Source organism: Hyperolius riggenbachi, chromosome 1, assembly GCF_040937935.1.
Source record: "Hyperolius riggenbachi isolate aHypRig1 chromosome 1, aHypRig1.pri, whole genome shotgun sequence".
In the NCBI taxonomy this organism is placed as follows: Eukaryota; Metazoa; Chordata; class Amphibia; order Anura; family Hyperoliidae; genus Hyperolius; species Hyperolius riggenbachi.
The window spans coordinates 340,739,886-340,763,745 of record NC_090646.1 but is presented as its reverse complement, the minus strand read 5'-3'; the positions used below and the strand labels follow the sequence as shown (position 1 = coordinate 340,763,745).

At 42.0% G+C, this 23,860-nt stretch overlaps 1 protein-coding gene across 1 annotated transcript in view; it reads right to left on the bottom strand.

Annotated features, from left to right (window-relative positions):
* Nucleotides 1-23,860, bottom strand: part of EFNA2 (ephrin A2) — a 413,760-nt gene that overhangs the window by 2,255 nt on the left and 387,645 nt on the right. The window contains exon 3 of the mRNA XM_068271217.1: nt 1,243-1,308. Within this exon, the coding sequence (XP_068127318.1) occupies nt 1,243-1,308 (66 nt within the window). The remainder of the gene's footprint in view (nt 1-1,242; nt 1,309-23,860) is intronic.

The window sequence follows — 23,860 nt, the reverse complement described above, 5'->3', positions numbered from 1 at the left end:
CTTCTGGTATACGGACTTCTGAAAAACGCAATGGAATCGCGTTTTTTCATGCGTTTCTCAAGCGCTGCGCTTAAAAAAGTGCAGCAGGCACTGCAATTGTGTTTTTCTAAAAACGCACCGCACTAGTGTGTACAGGTCATCACGATTTTCATTATCTTTCAAAAGACCTTGAGATTTTAAAAATGTATGCGTTTTTAAAAATGCAGCACAAGCGTAGCAGTGTGTACAGGCCCTTACAGCCATTGCTTCCAACGGGACAGCTGCTCCTAACTCCCTAAAAAATTCTGGCCGCTACCTTGCGGCCTGTTCCTTAAAACTTATTCCTAATTTTATGATGAACCCTTCAAATAATCACCAGCGCTGAAGAGGATGTGGGCTGGTATCAGCAGGAAAAGGAGAAACCTGGGTACTGACCTCCTCCAATAAGGATATTAACCCATGGGCATAACAATAGGGGCTGCAGCCCATGCGCCCCTGGGGCCCGCTCAGGGCCGTGTTGGGGGCTGGAGGGGTTGCAGCATGAGGGGAAAGCTATGGCCACACTCGGCGGGGAGGGGGGACGGTCCCCCCCCCCTCCCTCACCTCGGGCTCTCCCCTCCAGCTTCAATAACCATATGTGTGCAGCGGCAGCTACATACCTTCTGTGCGCTCCAGCGTGGACGCTTCTCTCTCTAGCCTCTGATGTGACTTCCTGGATAAACAGGAAGTTGCATCAGACACTAGAGAGAGAAGCGTCCGTGCTGGAGCACACAGAAGGTATGTAGCTGCCGCTGCCCCCGCTGCACGCATATGGTTATTGAAGCTGGAGGGGAGAGCCCGAGGTGAGGGAGAAGGGGACCGTCCCCCCATCCCCGCCAAGTGTGTGGCCATAGCTTTCCCCTCATGCTGCGACCCCTCCAGCCCCCCAAATGGCCCTGATCGGGTCCCGGGGGGGTAGGGGGCCCGCTTAAAATTTCTGCAGGGGGGCCCGGTGGATCTTAGTTACGCCCCTGTATTAACCTGCATGGTGTGCTGCATGGTTGGCAGTTAGGGAGTGGAATAGAGAACAAAACATGCAGCCATGCCACCAGTTTCATTTAAAGGAAGAATTTACTACAGGACTTTAATAATTTTAGTTGCTTGCTTTTCATCTTGTTTAGTTACACTATAGTGACGCCGAAGGTTGCTTTCATCTTTCAGCCCTTGTTCTAAAGTAAAAGTGACTGGCGCTCATATACTTATAATGAAAAGGAAGCCACCTACTTGTTGGACGTACGTAAACTTTCAGCCTGAGGCAAGGTTTATCCACCAAGTTTGGAGGTGTGGATGCTGCAAAATAGAAACAACATTTATTCATTATAAACAGTACAAATGTTAAGACGTTGTTTGTTTTCATTATCAGGACATAGTATAGCCAAAGGAAGGGTACTCAATAACCTGTTTAGTGATGAACGGTTTTCTTTGGACATAGTACAAAAGTAACTTAATGAAGGATTCCATGAAGTGTCATTGGTATGGGAATTGACTTTGAATAGGGATGCTCGTTTGGATTCCGCAGAATTGAAATTTCTGCATATCCAATCCGAAATCCACATTTCTGATTGGAATTCAGAAATCAGAAAACAGAAATTGGTAAACGGAAATCGGTATCACTTGGAAATCCAATTTGCCACAACTCAGTGATTTTAGGCCAATCATAGGACTCAGAAGCATTGGACCAATCAGAGAATGCAGAATTTTTCTGCAAAATATTAATTGTAGACCAAACACAAGATTTTTTTCCACGTTCCATTTTTTCGATTTTCGTTTTGCAGATTTCCATTTTTCCAATGTTTTTATTTTTATTTTTTGCATCCTCTGATGCAAAAAATGACTAACAAAATACTCCTTGGAAATTGGAAAAAGATATTGGTTATCAGAGAATTATTGGATATCAGAGAATTAAAAAAGCGGAAAATTGGAAATCAGAATTTCCGCGGAATAGGAGATCGGCATTTCCGACCATCCCTAATTATGAACCACCAACTACCAAAAGTATTCTGCTGCACACCTCTTAACATCCCTGCAATTAAAACAGTTTGCTAAAGTTTGTGTTATTTAAATTCCCAGTTTACTTATCTTTGTTGTGTTAGGCCTTATTCACATCATGCGCATTGTAAAATATTAATACAACACTTTAGTGCACGCTAATGTATAGGCATGTTCAAAGCTCTGTATTGTTACAGACTGCATTATACTAACACATTGTCTGCAGCTGACAGCTAGCCTCTCCCCTCAGTGATCAGAAGCCATCATGAGTGGCTCCTGATCACGTGATCACTATGATCGCCGGCAGATCATAGTGATCACTGTTAAGCTCAACACACACCATACAATCTTGGTTGTACAGATTTACCAAATCTATGTAGTATAAGGGCCAACAGATTGAAAATACCTTGAATAATTGATTGGATACGCTCTTATACTACATGAAAGTGGTAAGATTGAACAACCAAGATTATATGGTGTGTGAGCATCAATAGGAAAAACAGTTGAGTCAGGCACTGCAGTGATTGCTGTTTTAATGGTGTTTCAGGTTGAAGTAAATCACCATAGTTGTATCAAAAATTGTGACATTTAAAAGGTAGGTACAGAACATCATCATCAATGAAAGATTCGTCAAGTGCAAAATTCGTCAGGTGCAAACATCTTGTGCATTCAAACAGTTGCAAGAGGAGGATGTCCTACCATGTCAGAAGGTGGCGGTGGTGGGTGCAGGGCAAAAACGGTAGCCTAACGGCCGTTTCGCACGGCGGTGCTTCTTCCGAGGCTGATCCACGTGGATCAGCCTCGAAAGAAGCACCGCCGTGCGAAACGGCTGTTAGGCTACCGTTTTTGCCCTGCACCCACCACCGCCACCTTCTGACATGGTAGGACATCCTCCTCTTGCAACTGTTTGAATGCACAAGATGTTTGCACCTGACGAATTTTGCACTTGACGAATCTTTCATTGATGATGATGTTCTGTACCTACCTTTTAAATGTCACAATTTTTGATACAACTATGGTGATTTACTTCAACCTGAAACACCATTAAAACAGCAATCACTGCAGTGCCTGACTCAACTGTTTTTCCTATTGATGCTGATCCAATGTGTGTATTCCATTCATCTGTCATGAGCACACAGTATTTATTACAATAACAAGGTGGCCTTTAGAATATCTCTCCTTCCTTACTCCCAGTGATACGGTTACAGACTTTGTAGTGCCGGCAACCTTTTACTCCTTGAATCGATTATATGGTGTGTGTTGAGCCTTAGAGCTGCGGCGATAGTAGGGAAAGAAGAGGATCCACTCACCTTACTCACTCCCCTCTGTTCTGCCCGGCATCCTCGCTCGCTCTGAAGTAAGTGTTGGGTCCCGGCTTGAAGACGTCATCAAGCCGCGACCCAGAACTTAACGTCAGTATGAGAGGGGATGCTGGCCAGAGTGGAGGGGTCCACAGCTGCTCATTGCTGGAGCCTGGGAGGTGATTAAAGGCTACTTGCAATACAGGGGACACCTGGCCACACTGGGGACACCATGCCAAGCTTAGCCCTACCAGGGATCCAGCTGCCTGACCCCCCCCCCCTTCCCCAAAACATGCCCCCCCCCCCCCCCATGCAAAATCACCTGGTCCTTAAGGGGGTTAGGCAGCTGGTCCCAAAAGGGTTAAATTGTACAATTTTTTGTGACAGTGGTTCTTTTAATTTATTTAATGGATACAATGCCAAATGTGTTCTTGTATATTTTTGTATTATTTGCAATGCATTTTTCCAGTCATTTTCATGGATACAGCCATATACTGCATAATACAAAAATGACTTCTGGCAGCATGTAACCATTAGATTGAACAGGTAAGGTGTATGCAAAATGTCACCATATGTGTATTGTGTCCATTACATATTAATTGTGCAGAAGAATGTGTAGGGTTGCATTGTAATGTAACTAATATATGTGAAAGGGTTGGTACAAAAGTGAGGATCCACTGCATGTATCTATTATGTGTCCTACACTATGCTACAATGGAAGGCAGTGGACACAGTGTGAGCAGGTCCTTACAGATGCCTGACGTTAATATTTATTTACTAACTCTATTGGCGAATTTTTTTTTTTCAATCAAATCAGCTCCATATATTTCTAGTAATTTAACAAGCTTTATTTAAAAGCATACATTTGATTATTCTGGTGTTTAATTTATCACTGCTCTGAAGCTGTATATGTTTCACTGGGAAAGCTACCTTGCCTGTTTGTGAGATGAGCATGCGTTTACAGCATCCCTATGGATGTGTAACAACCACTCCCTTCTGTGAATGAATGTATCCTTGCAGTAAACCAGTGAACCATAAAGAGTCCAAAGGGATGCAATACATTTTACGTCCTGCTTTGTGCAGACTTATGAACCACTGAGACTAACAGAGGAAAATTTTGGGTATTGTATTTTGGTTCAAACTAAATCTAAAAATATATTTAAAAGTTACAACATGGCTTCTCTAGTGATGACCTACGTTATGTAGATTTGTGTACTAAAGTAGAGTAAACCTTTAAAGTCAAAACGGTTTAACAACCAAGACAAGGGGGGCCGAACGGTTAATAGCCTGGATTCTCAGTACACATAAAAGCAGATGGAACTTAATGAAAAAGCTAATTGGCCAATTAACATCAACAGAATTTCACATTCCATCCTTAGACTTTCTCCCAAAGTACAGTAGCATAAACGATAGGACACCCTGGTTCTATTAATTGTCCTGGATTACAGTACACAGTATCCCAGATATTCTGTTCTCTGTACCTGTGAATGGTCTGGTGATAATGCAGTCATTTGGTCACTGCAGCTATGACAGTAATATTACACATAATCATCTGCGAAAAGAAAAAACTCTTGAAAGTAGATACTAAATGACCCTCTCCCTTTTCCTTTCATTATATTAGTGACATTACACATCGCAGGACTATGCTATGACACGCTTGAGAGTTCTCTCCTGCATCATCATACATATCATTTTATATTACGCTTCCTGCATGCGGCACTATTTGCAAATATTGTCAGAACACTTTACTCAAGGCCCAACTAAACTAAAATCAGAATAAATTAAATTCTAATAGTACAGGTGTTTAGTTTGAATTACAAATATTATTTTTGGCAATGCATTTTCAAATGCAAAATATCTTATTTAGCTGTGCTTGCCTACTGCTGTATAGCTATACATACAGATGCACTTTGCTGGCTTCCTGTTCAGAAAGCAGGGATTTGAATTCCAACTTCCAAATTCCTGTGAGCTGTAAGGGTCATGACTATCACCAACATTATAATATTAAGAAGGCTTCTCCCAAAAAGCTGGCCCTAGACTGCTAGGGACATTAGTGAGCTACACTTGACCTAGGACCCACTGCAGTGCTTTCAGCAGTGATTTATGCTTTCTAAGAATTGCCGGCAATTCCAAAAATTGCTATGCCAAAGAAAATGGATGGAGGTGAGCTCATTAGAGTAATTGTGATTTGGTCAATCACTGGGTATGCACCATTTTGTTAGAAATTGTAATTCAATGTTATAGAATTGCTGCACTTTTCAATCGCTACACATAGCAATTTTGCCGCTTTGTACTACCCAGAAACCACCATAGCATTTGGTTTTGCAATCGCTAACACTAAAATAAAATTGCTACAAAAATACCAGGAATTGCTGCTGAAATTGTTTTGGAAACCACTAGCCAAAACACAGCGATTGGGACTGTGATCTATAGTGGGTCCCAGGCCTGAGGGGCCCACTAAAAAGTGCAAAACAAATCACTAATTGGTAATCACTAATCAATACCAATTTTAGCATCATTTTCCAGAGTGATTTCTGGTGATTTTAAAGCTGGCACGCTTATCTACACCCCTGTATACTTCATCTCTGGCACAGGGGCGTAGATATTCGTCTATTACGGCGTATGGTGCTACCCGTGCCCGCTCCCTTGCACGTTCCTGATGCCGCCCATTAGTGGAGAGATCAGTGAACGCAGTTCCCATTCATTGATCTAAGTCCACATATCAATGATCGCTGACATCAATGAGATGCCTGAGGTCATTGTAACAAATACAGTAACACATACATGCATTACTTCCTGTTTGTGTACTAATGGTACAGTAGAATATGTGTGGCCAGATAGTAAAATTACACCTACATACATTTTTTTAATAAGAATAACACTTATACCAACACTAACCTCTTACCTCTCCCACTCTCCCATAGTTACCCAAATAAAATATTTGCATTTATTAAAAAAAAACAATTAAAAAATACATAAATTGTTACCTTAGGGACTGAACTTTTTAATATGTACGTCCTGAGGATATATTACTGTTATTTTTTGCAATTATGGGCTTGTTATTAGTGTTGGATGCAAAACAGAGAAAAATACACCTTTATTTCCAAATAAAATATAGTCACCATACATTGTACTAGGTAAATATTTTTAACGTTGCAATAACCGGGACATAAAATGTGTGGGTTTCCTCCACAGTAACAGGTTTTATTTTAATAACTATAATGGCCAAAAACTGAGAAATAATGAATTTTTTTGGCCATTTTGTTCTTATTATTCCTGTTAAAATGCATTTAGAATAAAATATTTCTCAGCAAAATGTACCAGCCAAAGAAAGTCTAGTTAGTGAGGAAAAAAACAAGCTATTTCATTGTGATAAGTAGCTATGAAGTTATTGGTGAACAAAAGGGAAGAGCGCTGACAGGCAAAAATTGCTGTGGTACAGAAGGGGTAAAACCCCTTAGTAGGGAAGTGGTTAAAGGGACCCTGAGCAGTACCTACAATCAAAAATGTCACTTATCTGGGGCTTACTCCAGCCCACCGTAGGCTGCAAGGTCCTCCAGCGTCGCCCTGACTCCTGTCCGTGTCTCGCCGGCGGCTCCTTTACCTGCGACACCTGAGCTGGGTTTCAGGCCGACTCTTCCTGGATCATAACACGTCATTACGCCAGCCGCTACGCGTCATCACGGCGGTTTAGAGTTAGAAAAACACACATGCACAGGACTGTCACGCCGGCCATCGACACCTGGCCCGGGTGTCGCCAGTAACGGAGCAGCCGGCGGGACATGGAGGGGAGCCAGGAGGCCGCTGGGGGACTTAGCAGCCTACGGTGGGCTGGAGGAAGCCCCGGGTAGGTGACATTTTTGATTGTAGGTACTGCTCAGGGTCTCTTTAATGCTAGCGATTTGTATAGCAATTGCGATTTCCTTCTTGTTTTGTGGTTCTGGATAGTAAAATCACTGCAAAATTGCTTTGTACAGTTACTAAAAAAGCGATAATTTAGCGATCCTGTATTTTATATTAAAAACGCAATCATTCCATAAATACTGTAGGACCTACAACTGTGATATGGGGAAAGTGCAATTGCTCCTGTAGAATCACCTCCATCGATGTTCATTAGCCTAGTGCTTTTGGAATCGCTGGTGATTCCAAAGCAAGACTTAGGGCTGGTGCATACCAGAGCGATTCTGGAGCATTTTTTTAAACGCTTGCAGGGGGAAAACCGCTTGGCTAATGAAAGTGTATTGGATGGTGCACACCAGAGCGGTACGTTTTTCCCCCAAACGCAAACTCTTGTCTTGCAGCATTTTTTAGATTTCTGAGGCGTTTCTGCCTCAATGTTAAGTATAGGAAAGTGGAAAACTGCTCTGAAAAACGCTAGATCAGAGCAGTTTTCCAGGCGTTTTTGTTACAAAAGCTGTTCAGTCACAGCTTTACTGTAATACTATATGACATCTGCTACACAAAAACGCTCCAAAAACCGCTAGGCTGTTTAGAAAATCTCTCTAAACATGCCTAGAATAGCACTGAAAATCTGCTTCAAAAACCTCCAGCGTTTTGTGGATCTGCTAGAGGTTTTTGGTGTGCACTGGCCCTTAAAGAGCTCCTGTGGGGTCCCAGCCCTATGTGACATGAATTGATCAATGTATTCTGTAAAGGGCTGTGGAAAATGTGTCATACATAATAATAATAGTCATTTAGAGTATAACAAAAGATATCTAAAGGCATTTCAGTGTACATCTGGTTAAAGTACCATTGTCAGTTTACAAACAATATGAACTCGGCTTTACTTGAAAGTAAGCGCTTTAAAGACTTTCACTTGGAAGTAGAACTGTTGCCACCTCTATATAACATTTACTAACGAGATTAGTTGTGCACATTAAGACTACATAATGGGAATGTTGTTGTTCTGAGGTTATATGGCGCATGTTTATGCCAGCAAGACAAACTTCAAAGATCCAATTAATGTCATTTAGACATGTAGTTGGTTTAAAAGGATAGTTATAGGACATAAATGTCACTTTATAACAGCTAGATGTGTACAGAGAAACTCCCTGCCTTGTTTGCTATAGATAGTGTGGGAGACAACTTGGTGACACTTTCTCAGGCATTCCTTGCAGCACTGGAAGCAGCACTGCTCCCTATAATGTATCACACTTGCTAGATTAGTCACAAAAATACTGCAATAAATACATGCAAATTGACACAACCTGTAGCAACAAATCATTTTTTCTCATTTCACTACAATAAATGCAGATTTAATCATGACAACTAATCAAACATAAATAACTACTTAATAAACTACTTAATAAAGCGTAAATTCAAAATATCACTAATATTTGCTATTCATTTTTAAGTATTGTATATACTTAAATGTAAACAGTTTTTTTAGCACCCAAATGACATTGTATACTAGAGATCTGTTTATATTCAGATTAATAGTACGACACATACACAGTGTGCACAGGAAGTGTGCTGTAAGGGTGAATCGCTTCATCCAGCCACTGGCTGCTCATGTACACTCCATGTTCCCCTGCTTATTTTCGGCTACTTGTTACCTTGTTAAAGGGAAACTGAAGTAAGAGGTATACGGAGGCTGCCATATTTATTTCCTTTTAATCAATACCAGTTGCCTGGCAGCCCTGCTGGTCTATTTCTCTGCAGTAGTATCTGAATAATACCAGAAACAAGCATGCAGCTAATCTTGTCAGATCTGACTTTAAAGTCTGAAACACCTGATCTGCTGCATGCTTGTTCAGGGGCTATGGCTAATAGTATTAGAGGTAGAGGATCAGCAGGGCTGCCAGGCAACTGGTATTGCTTAAAAGGAAATAAACATGGCAGCCTCCATATACCTCTCTCTTCAGTTCCCCTTTAACAAGGTGACAAGTAGCCCCAAATAAGCAGGGGAACGTGGAGTGTTCATGAGCAGGCAGCGGCTGGATGAAGCGATTCATATGAACCACAATGAGGTTAAATGACTGCAGCAGGCAGAGTAACCTAGAGTGAAGTTGAATGAATGCAGCAGGAGGATGTGAATGACATGGGAAGAATAGAGAAGACATAGCGGCTGGTACGTAGTACATATAGGTTTACCAGTCTCTCCCTATAGGACACCGCACACTGCATAAGTGAACCCTGCATATAGTAGTGGTAAAACAAGGATAACAGAGGCGCCAACACAGGATAAAATAAGTTAAAACCAGTCTAAAAGGAAGGAAATGGGTTGATTCACCTCCCTTGGGTACATAAATGACCAGGCCAAAATAAGCCGTTTAAAGTACTACAATTGTAGGTCAAAAGATTTGCCAAAGCGCCTCTGTCAGGGGCCTTTGTCAGAGACGCTTTGGCAAATATTTTGACCTACAATTGTGTTCTCCATGTTCAATCGCCTGATGAAGCGGGATGTTGGCCCGTGAAACGCGTTGCATCATATTTGGAGAATTGTTTTTTAAATAAATATAGTTGTACTTTAAACCGCTTATTTTGGCCTGGTCATTTATGTACCCGAGGGAGGTGAATCCACCCATTTCCTTCCTTTCAGACTGATTTTAACTTATTTTATCCTGTGTTGGCGTCTCTGTTATCCTTGTTTTACCATTACCATTCACTGTACTTCCTGTCGGGGAAGTTTAAACAGTAGAGGGCGCTCTACTGTTTAAACTTCCTGCCGGGACAGGAAGAAGTGAAGCCTGCCGGACTCGGAGCCCAGCGCGGAGAAGAAGCAGCGGTGACAGCGGGGACTCGCGCCGGCCGGATCAGGTAATGTATTGCCGCTAGCATCGGTCGTCGGGCATATCAACGCACTCCCGACCCGCTGGCGATCGAACAAAATCTTCTGCATGGACAGGAACGGCGGGAATAGACGAATAGATTTCAGATGGAAATCGATCGTTCGGTCAGCTTTTGCGCAACGATTTCACAGCATTGGCTGTATATCGGCGGGAAAATCGGTAAGTGTATGGGCCCCTTAAGTCGATTTTCTCATGAGGAGCCAACTCATTCTGTATCCAGTTTGGTTGCCTTTGTTGTCTCAAACTGTTGCTATAGCATTTGATTGCATCAGCTTAAAATCAGTTTAATTCTTCTGAATCAAGAGCTGACAAGACAGGCAGCCTAGAAAATAGAAAACTTTTGCCAACAATAATTGCTGAAAGACAAAACATTTGTAAAAGGTATAAATTACAAATGTTTTATCCAGTTCAATGAAGGTTCACAGAACTCTCCTTTGTTTCTAACACTTGACCCCCATTAACGCATATCTAATTAGTTGCCAGCCTTAATAAATAATCCTATGCCAGCTTTGTTATGCAGTTCTACAGTAGGTGCGTTAGATTTTCATTTCTCATCCATCTCAACTGGCCTGACAACAAGATCCATTCTCATCTCATTATTCGAGGTTTCATTCGTTCTGATGCGTAACATGCCCACAATGAATAAATAACACTGATTTACCATGTAACCATGTAATTCAGAAACATTTTTGTAACAGAAGAAAAACATCTACTTTTATTACTTTGACCATTGCTGCTAATAATCATAAATAAAGTATGAAGAGTTATTACCTATATTCACATACTGTATGCTTTGATATATGCCGGCAAAGCTTTAAAGCAGTCTGCGCTGTATGGATAATTTGCTGACTCCTGCAGCTTTAAGCAGAGTCATATCAGCTGAGCAGACCCTTGAGACCCTTGAGAAGCAGTACCCTTACCTCAGAAGGTAGAAGGTGATTGGTTAGTTATTTTCAAAAAATAACATGATGGACATATTACTTATCTACAAATAGATGGGTTTGGGCCACTGATATTAAATAAGAAGTACTTCTATATAGCGAGAATAATCTCTGTAGTGCAGCCCTTTTTATCTACTATGGTGAAGGAAGCCCTGATTCTGGTTAAAGTGACACTGTAGCAACAGTGATTTGGAGTATGCCATATTTATTTATTTTTAAAGAATAATGACTGCCTGGCAGGCCTGCAGATTGTTCTGGCTTCAGTAGTGTTTGAATCACACCTAAAACAAGCATGAGACTAATGTGGTCAGACTTCAGTGAGAGCACCTGATCTGCATACTTATTTTGCAACAGCAGCATAAAGTACTTGAGGCAGAGGATCAGCCGAATACTGTATGTATCCCAAACCTGGATATTTTTAACATTGTCTGCTTTTAGAGATTAAATGTTTGCAACCCTCAGCCATTTCAGCATAATTCCCAACTGGCCCTCCTTCAGGACTGATGTACAGATGTATGTAAATATATGTATTTTTCTACTGAAAATGTGTTTAATTGACTATAAACTTTATTTCCATCCTTTAAATTGATATATTTCTTATTTTCAAATGTTAATATGAAGAAAAACTACTAATGATAGAAAGGACCAGTGTGGTTCGAATTATAAAAGAACATATTATTCCTATGAAATGCTGTAAGGTATGTGTGACTAGGGGTGTGTCGGGGCGTGAACAGGAGCGTGGCAAGGTGTGGTTTAAGTGTCCCTCTTTCTTACTTCAAAAAGTTGGGAGGTATGCATTTTGTGCTTGCACAGTTCACAAAAAATTAAACTGTGCAAGCACAGAACTGTGGTCGGGGACCTTACAGAGGGGCTAGCGTGCACTGATAGGCAGCGGAACACTAGCGAGGGTCCAGATAGACTGCTAGAGGCTGGGAGAAGCCCCAGGTAAGTAAAGCTTAACTATACTAGAGATGGCCCGAACGGTCGCCGGCCAACAGTTCCCGGCGAACTTTGGTGGTTCGCGTTCGCCAGTGAACACAAACTTTTCCGGAAGTTCGGTTCACCCCCATAGTGCATCATGAGGGTCAACTTTGACCCTCTACATCACAGTCAGCAAGCACATTGTAGCCAATCAGGCTACACTCCCTCCTGGAGCCACTCCCCCCCCCCCCCCCCTTATAAAAGGCAGGCAGTGTCAGGCTTTGGACTCACTCATGTGCCTGCATTAATTAGAGAAGGGAAAGCCGCTGCAGACTCTCATAGGGAAAGCTTAGTTAGGCTATTGTAGGTTTGTTAGCTTGCTCCTTGCTGATTCTTATTGCTAAAATAACACCCCTCAACAGCTCTTTTGAGAGCTAATCTTGTTCTTGTAATCTATTTTTTTTTTGTGTGTGTCCCACTGACACTTGTGTTGCATAGACAGCTTTGGTAATTCCTACTGTGTGTGCCACTGCCAGGCCCAGCACATTCAGTGACTACCTGTGTGTGTGACAGGTGCACATTGTAATACCCATCACTGCATATACCTACCTACCTATTGTTCACAGTGCACCCACCTACCTACGTGAGAGCACGCAGTGCCACTGTGCCTGTCCGGTACCTGTCTGTGTGTGACAGGTGCACATTGTAATACCCATCACTGCATATACCTACCTGTTGTGTTCAGTGCACCCACCTACCTACGTGAGTGCATGCAGTGTGATATACCACTCCGTGCACACCTGTTAACTGCACCTGTGTGACTGAACATTGTATTAGTCAAGTCAGTGCATACCTTTCACTTCATCCCCCAATATGGACAAAACAAAAGGCAGAGGCAGGCCACCTGGCAGGTCTGTTTGAGGTCGCACTGTTGTGACTTCATGCGGCCCTTGACCAAAGTACAGTGTTCAGAAGAAGGCACGTGCCATCAACACCCAATATTATCAGGACGTAGTTGACTATTTAACACAAAACACCTCATCTTTCTCAGCTTCCGCACGGAAGCGTGACATATCTTCCTCCTCCTGCTCTGATTCTGGCACCCCACTTAACACTCAGTCGGCCGCCACCACCAAAGTGCCATCACCACAGGGCTCAGCTGTGTGGAAATTGTTTTGTGTGTCTGCCTCAGATGAGAGCAATGCCATCTGTACTCTCTGCCACTGAAAATTAAACCGTGGAAAGACCAAGACCCGCGTAGGGACAACTACCTTACGAAGGCACATGACTACAAAGCACAAACTGCAATGGGATGACCACCTGAGGAAAAGCAGCACACAAAAGCAAAGCCACACACCGCAGTGGAAGATACCAGGCTGCAATTTCTTCTCAAAAAAGGTGATACCTAAACTGTACCGTGATGTTGAAAGGCAAGTGGTGACATCTCTGGCACACAGCGTTGGGTAAAGGGTCCATCTGACCACGGATGCCTAGTCTGCAATAGCACGCTCAGGCCTGCACGAAGACTAAGTCAGTTCCCACACAGCATCTCTGCCTGCAGGCCGGTTAACTGCCTTCTCCTCCACCACCAGCAGGGTCCAGGACTCCAGGCAGATTCCTGAATTTTAGCCGCTATAATAATTTTTCTGGTGCGTGTACATGCCTGCCTAATTTTTCTGGCTGCACTGCAGCTGCAACAACAAAACAAAAGGCATGTACATGTGCCAATTCCCCTTCATGATCATTACCTTGCCGCGGTGAAGGGGCTTGCATATCACAATGAAGCAATGACCGACGGCTATATGAGTATGTTGGGGGGAGGGGGGCACACCCACGATAATAAGGTAGTTGCTTCATTGTGGACAGACCAAATTTGATCAGCTGGACAGTCACTGTTCTGTCATTCAGCTACCACAGCCCGGCAACCATATGGGCTTGAAAACCGCCATGGCCTTGCACTCTCGCCATGTTGCACATCAGTCCAGCACGGCCGTCACTACACAAACAGCTGTTTGCGGTGCGTTACACAGTGAGTTTGGTCTGTCAGTGTGAAGCAGTACACTAACTACACTACCTGATTGATGTATACACATGCAAGTTGTTTTAAAGCACTTTAGGCCTGCAATTTAGCATTCAATGGGATTTCTGCCCTTAAAACGCTGCTTTGCGTCAAATCCAGATTTTTCCTCTAGACTTTTGGCGTGTATCCCACTCCGCCAGGCCCCGTCCAGGTGTTAGACCCCTTGAAACATCTTTTCCATCACTTTTGTGGCCAGCATAAGTGTTTCTAGTTTTCAAAGTTCGCCTCCCTATTGAAGTCTATTGCGGTTCGCGAAAGTTTGCGTGAACCGAACTTTCGCGGAACTTCGCGAACCAAAAATCGTAGGTTCGGGCCATCTCTAAACATTACCTCTCAGCTCGGATAACCTTTAATGTTTTGAGAATTTGCGGATACAAGACTGTAGTTATGTGTGCCATCTGTAGCGTGATAGTTAATAAATAAAGGCTGTGCCACATTTATTAAAATTACATTTTAGCTGCCTGTATATGCATGAGAATACCATAGAGCCAGCTCTTATACTGTATTAACCTTTCAGCAGTTCTAGTTATAATTTGATATGACCCAGGAGAGGGTGAGAGGTTTCACCACCTAACAGCAGACAGTTTTTAAAGAATCCAGTCCAGGTTTGTATGTTCACTTTTGTTCTTCAGTCTTGGTAAACCCCATAGGATAATGTATCCATTCTAACAAATTCAAAACTAATAACACATAATCACATAAGCAGATAAATATTTGAATGTTCACAAACCATATTAACAGAGGAGGTAAAATAAATATAAGGATGTTCAGATCTTATAAAAATCCAACAATCTGGCAGGTGGAAGCCATGCATTGTCTTGCTAGCAATATGGTGCAGTCTGTTAAAGCTCTATAGTATTGATACACATATACAGTATATTAAATACATGAAAGTGCCTCTGTGTATCGCTGAAAATTATAATGGTGTGAACAGCTCATCTATTGCAGAAACTAGGTTACCATTTCTTCCAAGTGTGAATTTCTCAGTGTTAGAATTTAAGTATTATAGGCTTGAATTCGTAGGCCTCAGTTACTTTAACTGAGTTTAGTTAAAAGACTTGATGTGCAGAATCTCACTTTAAGGAGGATTTCTAGAATCACTGCAGGACAGTGTGTTTCTGCTTATACACGGCCAGAGGTTTTATCTGTCCTCTGGTGTGCAGACATAGAGGCAGTCTTTTTGGTAAATATTGAGTGTTTTCATATTTCCTAAAGGTAAACAACTGTTCTTCTCAGATTACAGGACAGATCACGGGAACATGGAATTTTTCAGGGCATGCGCAGTAAAGACTGTGCTTGTCATGATATCACGGGGTCTTATCAGCCAATAGAGATGTGGCGAACATCTCTGGGGTTTTTACTACTTCGGCGGAGCCCGTCCTAGATCGTGCTCCTGTTGCCAGGCACTCTCTGCGCATGAGCGTGACATCGTTCATGACGTCACGCACATGCGCAGAAAGTGCCCGGCAACAGGAGCGCGATCTAGGACGCGCTCTTCCGGGCAGCGCAGGCGTACTACACCGGGTCAGAGCGACCCGGAAGTAGTAAAACCACCATGGATTCAGAGATGTTCGCCGGCGAACGGTTCGGGAACCGTTTGCCACATCTCTATCAGCCAATAGCAGGCGATGAGTTATTGATCCGTCCCTGCTCAGATGATGTCACATTTAACCCTTTAGAGGTCAGTATAAGAGGAGCAAACCTGGGCTCCCGAGGCTACTTCTGACTGAGGACTTTATTCACTCCTATTCCTACTTTCATTCTACATGATCTGTATGCTGTATATATGCCTAGCATAGATGCATAGATGTAACTAAGAGAGGCCTGATCTAGCTATTAGGGATAGCTCAAGTATGCAAGGAACGCATAAGATTCTACAGACGACTTGCTTTGCGGAGGTTAGATATTGCTACTGAACATATCTGTATATTTGCTTTACAAATATACTCTTGAACTTTGACAACGTCTACGAAGTCCTATCTCGTATGCTGTATGCTGTGATGAGAGTCAAGTTATCACACTTCCTGTGATATGGTGCCGATTGAAGGTGTAGTGTTGTTGCCAATAGCAACCAACGTATAGATACTTACACTCAGCATGCAACAGAAGTTCCTTATTAGCTCTGGATGGTCAATCAAGTTGCAGTGTCAAGAACTAACATAGTTCTATTCAAGAAACCTAGGGTCTGATGCATGGAAGGCCGATTATCTTGCTGTGAGCAAGCAGCACACAATTTTACTGGTCCTAACTCCAGGGGAGCACCATCCGTTACCCTATTAGTGCCACGGACATTACTGGGATATTGTGCATATTGCTATGGTAAGGCTGGCACCCAACAACCCTATTCATTTGTTAACACCTGAACCGCTACTTTTTGCCCTAGATAGGTTAGATCTCAACCTGCAAGTTTTCCCCACCCTTTACAACACATAAGGCTGCTAGCAGTGCCAACTTTTCCATCTTTGCTTTCTGCTCTACATAAACTGCCTCCTCTGGCAAATTTTTTTCCTCTTACAATCTCTAATACCATTTAGTCATTGACAACACTCAAATATACTCATATACTCTTTATCTGAATCCTCATCTACTATCAGTCTTAACTACTTATCTGCAATCCTCTTATGCTGGGCATACACGGATCGATGCACCCTTATCAATCAAGACGCTGATGGCTCAATTGATAATTTCCGACAGGTCCGATGACCCGCCGGATCGATTCCCCGCTCGATCCCCACGGGCGGACAACAGCGGGGAATCAAGCGGAAGATAAGGAAGCGCCTGCGGGGACGAGCGGGAATCGATCCGGGCGGCGACGGGGACGCACGGGAGTCGATCCGGCGGCTAATTGAGCCACCGGATCGACTCGTGTATTCTCAGCATTATGGATATTTGAGAGGCACATAAAATTGAACTTGGATAAAACTAAGTTCATGGTTTATCTCTCTTCTCCCTCCATTTAATTTTCTGAAATCTTTCTCAAGTTAAATGGTACTGTCATTGTACCTATATCACTCGTTTGCTGTCTTGGAGTTCCCATGGACTTCTCCATTATTCCGCACCTACATTTCCACATGCTGCCACTTCAATTTTCCCAACACCTCAAAAATACCCCCTCCCCCCATCTTAGAATATCTGAAAGTCTTTGGTGTATTCCCTCATTAGCTTGCAGTACTGATACATCCTCCTCTCATGTCTCAGTGTTACACAGGGACATTAAGGCATTGAGCAATGGAACACAAAATAGTGATGTAACAATAAAAAATGGTTCACAAAATTGAAATGTAGGGATAAATTTAGCAAGTCACTGAGTCCATACGGTGGGGGAGAAGAACACACAGGGAGGAGGGCCCATCCAAATAGGCTTATAATCTGAATGATTTACGAATTCCTTCATCTCCATTGGCCACCACCTCTACATGGCTACAACACTATATGACAATGGCGTCAATTCACCAGAGAGGATTTACTAAGGGCTCTTTCACATCAGAGCTTGCGTTGGAGAACGCTCAAAGCATACGTTTTGTTGTATGCCTTTTACTGCGTTTTGATATGCGTTGCACTGCAGTGAGTGTGCGTTTTTAATCCGTTTTCAATGCGTTACTGCACATAGAAAAACGCAGGTAATTTTTTCTTCTTTTAGTTGTCAACTTTCTACATTGTTCCTCTGTTGCATTCTGGGACTGATTGCCTGCGTTAACGGATTAAAAACGCGCATAGTGTGCGTTTTACATTGACTAACATTGTAACGCATAAAGCTAGCGTTGGCCAAAAAACTGCGCCTGGGTGCAGTGGAACGCAACGCACAAAAAGGCTGCGTTATATGTGAAAGCTAAAATGAAAGTCTATGGACTTTCATTTCACCTTGGGTAACGCAAACTTTATCCTTTGCGTTGAAACGCAGAAAATCTGCCCTAATGTGAAAGAGCCCTAAGAGAAAAAAAGGTAGGTAGTTTATCTCATGAGGTATTTTAACACTCTGGAGTCAATTCACCAGTGTGAGAGGACAGAGAGAAAAGTGTTGGATAGCAGGGGATAATGGAGAGATATGCATGAGGAAAGTGTGAGAAAGCAGAGAGTTAGGTAATCGGTATTAATGATTTACATGGGATACTTTTCCTCTCTGTAAGCTTGAAAGTGAAGCATTGTGGGTAGAAGGCGGAGTTTTACCAGTACCTGACCAGAGTATTCCCGCCTTTTACTGCCGGATCATATCATAAATCATATCACGAGTGAGTCTGAACTTCTTCACCACCTCTGTCTCAGTAAAATTATCAAGAACTGTTCTCTCACGAAAAATACGAGGGGCGATTAAACAGACCCTCCTCCTGCGCCTTCGTCTCCTCATAATAGAAGCAAGCTCTAAGGCCTAGTGCACACCAGAGCGGTTCGGCTGCGTTCTGCGATCCGCTTGCGGCTGCGGATACGCTTGGGTAATGTATTTCAATGGGCTGGTGCACACCAGAGCGGGAGGCGTTTTGCAGAAATGCATACTCCCGGGCTGCTGCAGATTTTGGATTGCGGAGGCGTTTCTGCCTCAATGTTAAGTTTAGGAAAAACGCAAACCGCTCTGAAAACCGGCACTTCAGAGCGGTTTGCCAGGTGGTTTTTGTTACAGTAGCTGTTCAGTAACACCTTTACTGTAACAATACATGAAATCTACTACACCAAAAACGCTTCACAAAATCGCAAAATGCTAGCTGAAATGCTACAGAAAAATAAGAAAAAGCGTTTCAAAATCTGCTAGCATTTTGCGGATCTGCTAGCGGTTTTTGGTGTGCACCAGGCCTAACAGAGTAAGCTCAAAAGGCTCCATCTTGCACAGCAGCAGCTGCTGTGTGAAAACCATGATATCTCCAGGTTCATTCAGGGGATAAAGAGATAACTAACGAATGGCCACACCCCCTTTCTTCCCTGGTGAATTGTGATTTGGAGAAAAACTAACTACTAACTATCACTTATTTATCTCATACTTATCTCACATTTATCTCTTGCATTTCTCTCTGTCGATATTTTCCCCTATACTTCTGGAGAATTGCTATTTGGAGATATCACAGGAGGTAAATTACCTCCCAAGAGATAAATAGGTTGGTAACCTCTGGTGAATTGACGCCTTTGTTTCTTACTAATAATATGCTTATCACCATTAACTACCAAATAACACAACAGCCCCAGAAACGAACATCCTCCTTTTTGTGGCCTCTTAGGCTGTAAGCCTTCCATGTCTCTCACTTGTAACCAACATTCTTTAACCTATTATGGTGCTCTTGATCACATTTAACATATGAAAATTGAGAGAAAACAAAGTGTTAAAAATATATATTTTTTCCTGTATTTAAATTTTAATCCCTACCAAGCCAATTAACTCCAATTAACCTATCATGGCTTTAAAATCTGTTGACACCTGAAATAACTGCACATATGGGGATCGTATGCGATTACTAGGTTGACAGTTTGGGTACCCCAGTGCTGTACAGATGCATTGCTATACTGTTGCCTAGTGATGCAACTATTCAGCACTTGGGGACTATTTTTTGCCATGTTGTATGACTAAAAAAATTAAATAATTCTTAGATAGGAATATTACCCAAAGAAATCCTATGTTATCCTTCAAAAATATATATATCACTTCAACAGCATACGTATTGTGAAATGTATTACTGTATCAATAGAGTCCCAGCTGAAATGCCAAAACTGCCAGGAACCTTACGGGGTAAAAACCCCAGAACCTGATCTGGATAATAAGTTATTGTGCTGTACTGTGTAAAATATAGAAACTTTATAAATAAATGATAATTAAAATAATGCTGAAAATCTCAAGAGACATAGGAGCCAGCGCTACTATGGCTTAGAGTGCACACGCTCACCCTTCCTGCTGGAATGTCACATGTACTTTGGCTCCAGAGTAGCTCTACCCTCCGAAAAAATATGTAGTGACAGGGGTCAGAGTATGCGTACGTTAAAAAAGGGCGCCGGGAAAAAGGGCGCAGGGTTTTAAAAGATAATCATGAATAACGTTTAAAAAAAATTTGTGTTATATTTCGTTTAAAAATAATGTTTTATAAAGTTATAAATCATTAAATAATGTGTATAAAATCGGCAATTTTAAAAACGTTAATCTTCCCTGTTTAAAAATTGAAATTTATAATAACATTTTATAAAACATTAATAAGAATTTTACTAAAGCTATACCTAACCCTACTCTCACACAGAACCCTCCCTGTACCTATCCCTAACCCCTAGACCCCCCTGTTGGTGCCTAACCCTAACACCCCCCTGGTGGTGCCTAACCCTAAGACCCCCCTGTTGGTGCCTAAACCTAAGACCCCCCTGGTGGTGCCTAACCCTAAGACCCCCCTGTTGGTGCCTAAACCTAAGACCCCCCCCTGTTGGTGCCTAAACCTAAGACCCCCCTGTTGGTGCCTAAACCTAAGACCCCCCTGGTGGTGCCTAACCCTAAGACCCCCCTGGTGGTGCCTAACCCTAAGACCCCCCTGGTGGTGCCTAAACCTAAGACCCCCCTGTTGGTGCCTAAACCTAAAACCCCCCTGTTGGTGCCTAAACCTAAGACCCCCCTGGTGGTGCCTAAACCTAAGACCCCCCTGTGATAAGCATTAATAACGTTTTAAAAAAATATGGTGCGGTTTTTCGTTTAAAAATGTAAAAAAAAAAATTGTACGGTTTTTCGTTTAAAGTAATGTTTTAAAAAATATTGTACTGTTTTTCGTTTAAAAATAATGTTTTAAAAATTATAAATCATTAAATAATGTGTAATCATGAGAAACAGTTCTAAAACATTAAAAGTCTCCGGGCGCCACTTTTAAAACGTTATTTTGCTCCGGCGCCCTTTTTTCCTGTTGGGCGCAGATTAAACGATATTTATTATGGGAGTGAATGGCGGTGCCCTTTTTGTCCACCTGCCTCATGCGCCCAAATTTCCTGCTTCCTCAGAGTATAGCCAGGACATGTGAAGTATCTACCTGTTGTGGGTCAGAAAGTATCAGAGGCAGAAGATGAGCACAAAGCTGGGCAGGTTTGTAAAAGGAAGTCAGCAATGGCTTCTGCCATATTTCTTTCATTTTGGGTTTTCTTTAAAAGGGAAAAAAATACAATATGTTTTAAATGATGGCTCCAATGCTATTAGTAAATGAGATAACATTTGATATAAAAGTGTTGGACATAATATCACATACATAGCTTGTTGAATCAGAATCCTGTTCAAGACAGACTGGTTTTGTAACCACGATTGCATAAATGCAGAAAATCAGTAATGTGAGATATTTCTGTTTTCATACAGCTAGAGGCCCAACATATTGCCGCTCGGTACATTTCTCACTCATGTGCGTTCCATATAGGCCAGTGTAATTAGCAAGCTCGTCTGTCCCCAGTGTTTTGCAAGAATCAAAGTACTTAAGTAGCTGCTGTGCTAATAACAAATTAGTATTCAAGTGTCTAATTTACACAAATTTCACCTTGTCATTGCTTTGTAATTAGTGACAATTATGGTAAAGCATAAGCTAGTGGGTCTAGCTCTTTATAAAAGCTTCCCCTATGGATGTGTGTAGCTTGGAGAGGGATTGGAAAATCTTTTTACAGGTCTTAAAAGCAGGGTCAGGATTTGCTTGTAGGCCTTTTTAATTAAATACAAAAGGTAAACACTCCCAAAACACAGAAAACAGCAAATTACAAACTAGTTTAATTAAGCTGCATGGTAAACAAAAATACATAAAAACAACATAAAGAATACCTGTCAAGCTCATAAAAATCGAAATGTTAGGATTGTAATAAACAGCAGACTAGTCTTATGTTTCAATATGATTGTAACAATTTATATAATTTATATGAGTAATATAACTACATCTATGTAATATAAGAGTATGGCTAAACAATTGAATTCTATTTATTACATTAACATTTATATTGTTACAGCTGGTTAAATATTGCTATGTCACATTGTCACTTGAGTGTGAGCAACATTACATCAGCTTCTGATTTCAGACTGGTGCTTTACTGAGCTATAATGCCATAGATAGTCTTCGGAATTTCAGCGATATGACCAGGTTGAGCATGCTTCACACATCAACTCACTGCCTGTGACCAAGCATCAGTGCTGGCTCTATGTTGCATGGGCTTTGTCTTGTTCCATTATAAGTCTTAGAAGTTTTGGATCCTGCCAAGGCTCACTAAAGCCCCAGGCCCATATGCAATTCACTTTTTCACCTGCGTTTTCTCCTAGGTGATCATTTTAAACTTGTCGATAAAATGCTTTTTAAGCCACCAAAAAGCAAGAAAATACTCAAAATAATTTTGATAGTACTTTTTCACCTGCTTTTTGGTACTTTTTTAGTTGAAAATTGCTGAAAAGTTATCTTAAATCGAAGATGAAAAATTATCTCCTAGGAGAAAACTCAGGTGAAAAGGTGAATTGCATATGGCCCCCAGTTTGAACAATCAAAGTCTGAAGGTATGAACTGAAGGTTGAGTACTGATTTTTATAAGAACATGATGGGTGAGGTATTTATTTGTTGTTAACCACTTGAAGCGGACTAGAACTCTTGCATGTGGCACAATAAAAAGTCTTTAGACCACATACAGTTGCTGAAGAAATTCACTTCTCTATGTTCTGTATTTCTTTAGGCAGCTCAACCTGTCTAATCAGTTCTGATCAGCAGCTGTCAATAGACTGCAAGAGAGCTCTGCCTAGCCAGCTCTCCATATAGTAAACACTGAAGTTTAACCCTTTCAGTTATTGCAGGAGAGCTCTGCCCAGGCAGCTGTCCAATTAGTAAACACTCAAGTTTAACCCTTTCAGTTATTGCAGGAGAGCTCTGCTCAGGCAGCTCTCCATATAGTAAACACTAAAGTGTAACCCTTTCAGTTACTGCAGGAGAGCTCTGCCTATAATAAACACTAAAGTGTAACCCTTTCAGTGATTTCTGCAAGAGTAAAACCAAGTAAAACTTCAGGTTTTTCATGATTTCCATAAATTGAAATAAAGATTTTTTTTTCCCATGAAGGTTTTCATGCTGAGGGTAATCTTTTAGAACAGAGAGGAGGTTCTGACTTTAATCCTAATTTAACCATGGGTCATTTTAAGATAACTCAGTGACAGCTGCACAGAAATGTGGAGCATTTTCCAAATATGACATTGTTACTTTGATATTAAAACAGTGGTTTAACCCCTTCCAGACAGCTCTTGCCGCTTTAAGACCAGAGCCGCCTGTGCCCTTTTTAGCACTGTGATTGCTGTGGTAGGCTCAAAGCAGTCAGTGTTAGGAGCCAATGAAATATGCAGAAGCTCTGCTGTCAGCGTGACCGCAAAGCGCGCGGATGCAGCGAAGCAAACGGTGGTGGGAATGGCGACAGCCTCAAGATCGCACCGCAGGGATGATTGAAATCTACACTCTGGCAGGAACAATTGGACGTAAATAGGGCGTAGATTTCAATCATCAAGAGGTTAAAGAGGCACTGTACTGATAAATGGTAGGATGCAGTAAATTAGTCAGGATACCCACTTTTACAGTAATGTTCCTGGTTTGAGCATCAGGAAAACTTTCTTTATCTATATACTGTAATGCGGTATATTGGTGTGTAACCCTGCCCTCTCAGTGCTCAGTGATGCTTGGCCTAGGCTGTTTGATTCTCCTCCCAAACCATTCTGGGAGACCAGGCATTATTTTTACTGGCTTCAGAATTCTCAGAAACAAACAAACACAGAACAAACACAGAACATTTATATCGTGCTTTTCTCCAGGCGGACTCAAAGCGCCAGAGCTGCAGCCACTAGGACGCGCTCTATAGGCAGTAGCAGTGTTAGGGAGA